At 38.9% G+C, this 8,890-nt stretch overlaps 1 protein-coding gene across 1 annotated transcript in view; it reads left to right on the top strand.

Moving 5' to 3' along the window:
- Positions 1-752: 752 nt before the first annotated feature.
- Positions 753-8,890, top strand: part of KIF11 (kinesin family member 11) — a 43,663-nt gene continuing 35,525 nt past the window's right edge. Inside the window, exons 1-6 of the mRNA XM_080822705.1 lie at positions 753-1,093; positions 5,227-5,359; positions 6,072-6,169; positions 6,257-6,335; positions 7,486-7,671; positions 7,794-7,918. Coding sequence (XP_080678831.1) covers positions 1,017-1,093; positions 5,227-5,359; positions 6,072-6,169; positions 6,257-6,335; positions 7,486-7,671; positions 7,794-7,918 — 698 coding nt within the window. The 5' untranslated portion in view covers positions 753-1,016. The remainder of the gene's footprint in view (positions 1,094-5,226; positions 5,360-6,071; positions 6,170-6,256; positions 6,336-7,485; positions 7,672-7,793; positions 7,919-8,890) is intronic.

Below are 8,890 nucleotides of genomic sequence, written 5' to 3'. Positions count from 1 at the left end.
CGCTGCCTGCTGGGATTTGTAGGCTGACGGCTCAGGCGTGGGCTCGAGCTCCTCAAGACCGCCGGGGGGAGCGGGGTTGCGGCGCCACGTAGAGGGAGCGAAGCGCACCCCGAGCCTGCGTCCTTCGTTCGGGAACGCTAGTCAGAAAAGGCAAGTTCAGTACTGCCTTATGCTTGGAATCATTTAATGGCGACATCTTCTCACCGGTTAAAGGATAAATTCAGAGTCCCGGAAGTGACATTTAACCTGGTACTCGTCGTAACCTTATTTCTTAACATTTTCCAGTTACTCAAGGCTGTTCTGGACGCTGCCTCCGAGAAAGGGTCTCTCTTTGGACATCTCCCCCGACGTGCTTCCATAACACTGCCATACAATTCGCTAATAATACTTGTAATCGTGGCAAGGTTTCCTGACACTACATGTTCTAGTCTAAGCTATTTGTCCGCGTTAGCTCAGTTTTCACCGAACCCTCTGAAATGGTCGCTATTACTTCCATTTTGAAGATGAGGAAATCTTGGCGGACAGATGTTATGTAACCCGGGCAAGGTCACGCCGAAGAGTCACACTGTTCACTCGTGCGCCTCTCCTGCCGCACTGCGAGTTCCAGACGGGTACGGACGGACCAGCTTTTTACTTTCCCGCGGGCCACGCCCCGAGGGCGGCGCTCTGGTGACGATACCGCGTCCCATGGTGCCTCGCGCGCCGACGCTGCTATTGGCTCGGCGTCTCAGCTCCTTTTTCAAATTGAGGCGCCGAGTCGTTGCTCGGTTTCCGAGGCTTCGGGCGGAGACGAAATTGGTGACTCCGAGGCTCCCGCTAGCGCGGGACAGACGCCTCGGTCAGTCAGAGCCCCTGGTGGAGAGCGGAGACGTCGAGCTTGCTTGCGTGGCTTTCCCTGGCCACGCCAATACCCGGCTGGGGAGGTGGGCAGCCGGACCGCGCCCGCCGCAGGGACCCTCCGCGCCCCACAGCGTCGGAGTCCGCAGCCAGGCCTTGACCTTGGGGCAGGGATCGTCATGGCGTCCCAGCCGAATTCCTCCGCGAAGAAGAAAGAGGAGAAGGGAAAGAACATCCAGGTGGTGGTGAGATGCAGGTAGGGCGAACCCAGCAGGACTGGGAGTGCCGGGCTTTGCAGGCTTTGGTGCAGGGCTCCCGCCTGTGCTGTCCGGAGAGAGGAATTTAGTTTTCAGTTTCTGCGGGGAGCAAACCTTCCTGTTCGTAGTTCTCCGCATTCGGTCGATAAAAACGACGCCATATATCTGTGAGGAGTAAATAAGTGTCCGTTTCAGAAGAAAGGGCATTTGTATTGGAGGTTACAGTTTAAACTGGTATTCAGAAGGAGACTTTGATCGCCGGTTTTTAGGGAAAAGTGTGTTCTTTTAAAAAACTAAAGTTGGAGAGAGGCCACTCCTTGAAGTTTCTCAGTTTCGAAATAAGACTGCGTACCTACTTTGCAGGTGTTTTAGTACTTATGTTGGATTTACCGTCCTCTCCATCATCCTCTAAAAGCGTAATCGATGACTTGTTCTCTTTCTTCTAGTTGCAATATTTTCTTAATCCCCGCCAAACAAGGAAACATCATTGTATTTATATTTTAAAGGTTTACTGCTAGAGTAGTTTATTTTTAAAAGGACGCATCTTAAACCAGTATAGCTTTCTGATTGTACTGCAACTTGGTTTTCCATAGACCAAGGGAGATAATTTCTTCTCGGTGAGTGGGTGGAGGGTTCAAACTCTCCCCGGATTGATTTCCAAATAACTCCCCCATTTTAAAATTAGCCAGTAGAGGAGGAATATACTCGTTATGCAAACTGTTGCTTAATTAAGATTGATTTATTATGTTTTTAAAAAGCCCTCCACGGTTTACTGGTCTGTGTGTGTTTCGTGTTTGTTTTTGTTGCTGTTGCTTTACAAATTCTACCAACTATTTAGCAGCTTTTCTGGAAATCCAGAAGTTCTAAAATTTAAAAATAAATTTCCTTTTTAAAATGTGTGAACAAACTTTCTTAAATTATTGCTTCCTCCACTTTGATACCTTGAATTGTAGTTGTCAAAGATAATAGCTAGCTTTCTGAACTAGGTGTCAGAGAGGAAATTTGATGGTAACCTTAAGTGCCACTACTTACTAGTTGTAGTCTAGAGCTTCTGTTAATAGTTACTTGTTTTGAAGATTGAATAAAAAGTTAATAGTCTGTAATACATATGCAAATTTTTACTTATTTAATTTTTAAAGATTTTATTTTTAAGCAATCTCTACACCCATTGTGAGGTTCAAATTCACAATCCGGAGATAAGAGTTCCATGCTCCACATATTGAGCCAACCAGGCGCTCCACAAACACAAATTTTTAGATTATTTTGATCGTTTCATAAGGCCAGACAATATTGCTTTTTCTGGATGGTTTTATTTTCTTTAATTTTCTTTTCTAATGTTAATTACAAAATCTGTCAGACCTATAAAAAGTTATAGAGAAAAAAGCAACAAACATCTGTGTTATCTATGACCTAATTAGAAACGAAACAATCATTACATTTGGAACCCTATTGTATCCCTCTCCAGCCCCCTTCTTCTACCCCAAGAATTAAACATTATTCGTGTTTATTATCCGCATACATTTCTTACCTAAAAAGAGATTTCTTTTACATTGTCACTAATGAAAAGTGCTTAGGTTGTGTCTAATTATTTACAATAATTTTTGTATAAAGAGATGTTTTTCTTTTCATTCTTCCTTTTCTTTTTCAAGTTAATTATGTTTACATCTAGTCCAGGAAGCTGTCAGAATTGTCATGTTTTACATGTCTTTGAAAAGTAAAAAACCTATTTTTTGTTTCTGGGAGTTGAAACGAAAAATTCTGCTGTCTGCTTTACCAGTATCATTTAATCTCCCATTTAATCCCAGTTAAGGAACTGCTTGTAATTTGCTTTGTTGAGAAGAGACACAGAACTGTTTTACTATTCCACTATAAGATGATGCAAGGTTTTTTTAATTCTTGAGAAGATTTTCTTTCTTTCTTTCTTTCTTTCTTTTTTTTTTTTTTGAGAACATTTTCTGAAGTTGGTATCCTTATCAGCAAAGAGTTGCTCCTGGCATGCTTCTCACAGTAGAACTTGAGGTCCGATGATGCCGTTGAAACCTTTGTTCATTTATGGAGGCTGCACAGTTGCAGCCTGCACAGTTGAACTGCTGCACAGTTCTTGCCTGGGCTATGTTTGTTTGGTGCTTGCTGTTTTGCTGGACATCTTTTACCTGAAATCAGTAAGACTGTGTGGTCCGTTGTTTTCAGATTTAAGTGGTGGAATGAATCTGCCAAAGAACTGCTACCAATGCAGCATCTGATGTTTGTTTGTTTTTTAAATAACCCTTTAAAATTATAAAAATCATTCTAGGGCTCTGGTAAGACAAGGGCCAGATTTGGCTCACAGTTTGAAGGTTATAGACCCCTCACATTGATCTAGCTACTGGTTATCTTTATTACACCCTTCATAACTCCCCTGCCTCCCACCCCACCACACATATCTACCAACCTCTACCTCAGGGCCTTTGCAATTTCACTCTGCCTAGAAAACTTTCCCACCAAAATAGCTACATGACTGGCTCCCTCACTTTTTAGATTCTACTTAAATATCATTAAATATCAGAGAAAAGAAGCCTTCCCGGACCACCCTAAAATAGTGATAGCAACTGTCCATTTTCCTGCATCATCAATTCCAATCACACTTAGTCTGTTTTATTTACTTTGATTTCTAATTTATCAGCACCTGATATATCTATAACACTAGGATAAAAGCTCCCTGAGAATAGGAATTTGGGTGTTTTGGGTTTTTTCGAACCTTGGTTTTGTTCACTGGTATACCCTCAGTTCCTAGACAAATATCAATCACATAATAAGTACTTGACGAATATTTATGGAATGAATGAATGAATGTAATGTAACTGTAGTGAGACCAACAAATTGGTTTGTTAGCGTCATTAACAGAAACCTTACAATTTTTAATTAGAGAAGTTTGGTTAGGAATATAGTGGCTTGGTAGTACAAATAGTTCTTAAAGCTCATCAGTGGGAGTTTTGATAACTTTTAGAAATGTGTGATCTGTGTGAATATCTAGTACTTGTTTGTGACATCTTGAATGGTATTCATTTGGTTAATGTCATCACACATCATGGCAAAGAGATTAGTTGAGAGATGCTAAGAATTATAAACTAATTGAAAAGGCTTTAACCACATGAGAGAATTCATTGTACTTGATACTCTTGGCCTACCTCAGTATAAGTTGGTTTTGACTTAAGTTTGTTGAACTTTTAATAATATTTCATGCCATGGGTTATGTACATTGTGTAGGTTTCATTACATTTGACAATCGATAGCATTATTATGTGTTACCTGCAAGTTGGTGAGTTAAATTTCCCAGGATCACAAATTTGATTTTCTGCCTGTCAAAAATATACTAGGAATGGAGCATGGCAGAGGATGTTGTATCATTTTTAAAATAAATAGCAACTTGGTTTGTCTAATAGTTGCCATTTCCTTTCATAGTATGTGAAACTGAATGGGAAAAATGAACTCAGCTCAAGAGTACATCTCTTTCTTTGGCCCAGATGTGTGTTAAGTGTATACATATCTGAATGATGCTACTGTGTGGACTAGGGTTCTTTTCAGCTCTTCCATCACTCCTCTTAGGATGACATTTATTAAGCGATATAGTTTAACAGATATTAGGGTGTGTGCCAAGCATAGTAGGAGCCACTGGGAAACTAAACTAAATAGGATTTCTTTTTTCTTTTCTTTCGGGGGGGGGGGATGTGTGTGAGTGCCAGTTATCCACTGACAGGTTAGTATTTTGAACACAAATCTGGCATGTTCTTTCTTCTACATCATAACCTAATATTCTTAGACTCTAAGAATAATGGAAATAGAATTCTGAAAAATAAGTTTGGCCTTTTTTTTAATAAGTTAATTCTGTTTACATCTAGCCCAGGAAGCTGTCAGAATTGTCATGTTTTACATGTCTTTGAAAAGTAAAAAACCTATTTTTTTATTTCTGGGAGTTGAAACTAAAAATTCTGCTGTCTGCTTTACCAGTATCATTTAGTCCCCCCTTTAATCCCTGTCAGCAATAGTGTCAAAAAACTTCACTTTGTTATTGTGTAAGGTATTAATGATAATGTCATCTGTAACCTGATAACTAAAGAGTTTTTTAAATACCTTTGTGTATTTCTTTTTATAGACCATTTAATTTGGCAGAACGGAAAGCTAATGCCCATTCTGTAGTAGAATGTGATCATGTACGAAAAGAAGTTAGTGTACGAACTGGAGGCTTGGCCGACAAGAGCTCAAGGAAAACATACACTTTTGATATGGTACATATTTTTTTCTTTCTTTTTTTTTTTTTCAAGATTTTATTTATTTATCAAAGAGCATGTGAAGGAGCAGGGTTGGAGCAGAGAAAGAGGAACAAGCAGACTCTTCTGAGTGCAGACAGAGCCTGACACATAGGGCTCAATCTCATTACCCCAAGATCACAACCTAAGCCAAAAATCCAAGAGTCAGATGCCCAACCGGCTGAGCCACCCAGGTGCCCCAGTACCTATTTCTTAAAATGCTGCTACTCCTTTATTTTTTGCTATGTAAAGTTATTCTTGTATACATATTTCCTCTAGGTCCTAGTATATAGTTCCAAATTTGAGTTGACTCTGAGTTGTCTTTTGTCTTTTTTAAGATTTATTTATTTATTTATTTATTTATTTATTTGACAGAGAGAGAGAGAGAGAGAAAGAAATATCACAAGTAGACAGAGAGGCAGGCAGAGAGAGAAGGAAGCAGGTTCCCTGCTGAGCAGAGAGCCTGATGCGGGGCTCCATCCCAGGACCCTGAGATCTTGACCTGAATCAAAGGGAGAGTCTTAACCCACTGAGCCACCCAGACGTCCCGACTCTGAGTTTTCAAATGGTTTCTAGTGGGCTGAATGAGTTAATAGATTAAAAACAAAATTTTTAAAGTGAGTAATTTTGAAGTACTTTTTTCCTGAAGAATTGCTTTGGTTTTTTTTTTTGTTTGTTTGTTTTTTGATAGGTTTTTGGAGCTTCTACTAAACAAATTGATGTTTACCGAAGTGTTGTTTGTCCAATTCTGGATGAAGTTATTATGGGTTATAATTGCACTATTTTTGCGTGAGTAAAATACTGTTTTTCAAAGTGCTGAAAAGGTTTAGAAGCATGTATTTATTTTCTGTTTACCACTTCGGTTAATTTTAACAGATATGGCCAAACTGGCACTGGAAAAACCTTTACAATGGAAGGTGAGAGGTCACCTAATGAAGAGTACACTTGGGAGGAGGTATTTATGGTTTATAATAGATTTTTGTCTCTAAAGTGGCTGAACTATGACTGAATAAAAAAAATTGGTTGAAGGTCTCTTTCATGAAGTAGAGAAGATCAGTATACCCATGTCAAACATGAATATAGTATAAACTACTATTTTAGTAAAATTAAAGTATGTGGTATGATTCCTGTTTAAGAAACATGGTATCATTAGGAGAGAAAGGACCAATACATATGACACAGTTAAGTGATAAGAGAGAGGTCTGTTTGGGACAGAATAGTTGGAGCAGTTAATTTTCTAACTTGTTAGAAGTTAATTTTCTAACTTGTTAACATTTAAGTTGATCCTTTTTTCTAGTGGTTACATAGTTGAGGCATTAATAACTTTAAGCATGGATAATAAAGTTATGGAATTATAACCATAGGAAATAAAGAGTAGACTTAAAGCACAGTTTCAAAATTTAAAGATTCATAATAATTTTATTACAGATGCTTAGATATTTGAGAAACAACTGTGTTTATGTTAGAATTAGGGAATATCCTGTTAGATGGGCCTATTTCTGTTAACATGGTTGTATTACTAATGTTCTCATGAGCCAAGTTAGAAAGAATTATTAAATGTGGCTTTCTAATCAGCTTAGTTCAGTTGGTTTCTATGTAATCTTCAGATATGAAGTGGCTGATGGATAGGACAGACTTGTGGAAGGTATGAAGAAAAATAATTTCTGTTGCATAAACTCATAAATGATTTGGCTGCTCTAATATTTAGTTTTTTTTAACCTGTTTTGAAATATTTATGTTTAAAGATTTTATTAACTTCAGAGAGAGAGAGATTGAGAGCGCAGTGAGTGGAGGGAGGAACAGAGCGGGAGGGAGAGGAGGAAGGAAAGAAGCTCAACCCAGACCTTATGCTAAGGGCAGAACCCTACATGGGGCTTGATCCCATGACCCAGAGATCATGAGCTGAGCTGAAACCAAGAGTTGGATGCCTAAACAACTGAGACACTCAGATGCCCCTCATATTTGTGTTTAAATATATCATAAATCATATTTGTGTTTAGATATATATCATAGATATATCATAAATATATCATAAAAGTGTTTTAACGGCCATAGTAAATGGCATTCTTCCCTTATTTTAGTCCTAACTAATACTATAATTTCAGGATCCCTTGGCTGGTATAATTCCACGTACTCTTCATCAAATTTTTGAGAAACTTACTGATAATGGTACTGAATTTTCAGTCAAAGTGTCTCTGTTGGAAATCTATAATGAAGAACTTTTTGATCTTCTTAATCCATCTTCTGATGTTTCTGAGAGACTGCAGATGTTTGATGATCCCCGTAACAAGGTAACTCAGTCTTTGAGAATGAGTCCAGAGAAATGTCTCTGGATTTTAATGTGTGATGCTTTGAGAAGTCAGTATATTTATTTTTTACCAACCTCATGGATGATCTTTTGATATTTGCTCAGAGGGGAGTGATAATCAAAGGTTTAGAAGAAATTACAGTACACAACAAGGATGAAGTCTATCAGATTTTGGAGAAGGGAGCAGCAAAACGGACAACTGCGGCAACTCTGATGAATGCATACTCTAGGTAAGAAAGCCAGTGTCCTCCCCCCACCGCTCCGTTTTCTTTTTAATGTGGGAAGTCAAATTGAGGTGGATCAAAGTATGTGAGTCCCATACCTAGATTGTATGTATGCTTGATTTCATGCTTTAGTAATTGGCTTGAGATTTAGAGGCAAGCACCAGTATTGGAAGAATGTTGGAAGGAGAACAAAGACAAGTCAAATTAGAGAAAAAGTATTAATCTTTTAAAGTAGACTATTTTTTTCTCAAATGAAATCCTTCACAGGAGCCTAGATTAATATGTGCCTGCTGTAGTCGATTTGAGGGTGGGATGCTCAGAGGCTTAACTCCTCAGCCTCCTGTAGATTTTCCCTGAGCACTTTTTGGGGACCTCCGTGGATACCTAGAACAAAGTTTAAAAGCCCGTGGTTTAAGTAAGGATTAGAAGAAAATCAAATAGCTTCATTTAATTTTTCCCCTGGCTTTATTGCAGTATGACCAACAAAAATTACATATATTTGGGTTGTACAACATGATTTAAACTTTTTTTAGATGGCTTCATTTTATATAGGAAGACATGGTCACTAACACTGGCTTTCCAGGGTAGAAAGGGGCATATTTGGTTAGCACCCCCTATGAAAAGAATCCCAAATTCTAGAAAAGCAGTTTACCAAGTCAGGTGATTTTTTTTTTTCTACTGCTCTGTGAAGGAAGCATTAGAGTGTAATTTAAAAAGCTGTGGATTGGGAGTTAGATATTTGCAGTCAACCAAACATGTGACTTCAGGTAAATAAGTGAACTTATCTGAATATCAGTTTCCCTGACCTACAAAGTAATTATTAGAAATAGATCTCGAGGGACGCCTGGGTGGCTCAGTGGGTTAAAGCCTCTGCCTTTGGCTCAGGTCATGATCCCAGGGTCCTGGGATCGAGCCCTGCATCGGGCTCTCTGCTCAGCAGGGAGCCTGCTTCCCTTCCTCTCTCTCTCTCTCTGCCTG

Source organism: Martes martes, assembly GCF_963455335.1.
Source record: "Martes martes genome assembly, chromosome: 14".
Lineage (NCBI taxonomy): Eukaryota > Metazoa > Chordata > Mammalia > Carnivora > Mustelidae > Martes > Martes martes.
The sequence above is the reverse complement of the archived record's forward strand: the minus strand, read 5'-3'. Positions and strand labels throughout refer to the sequence as shown.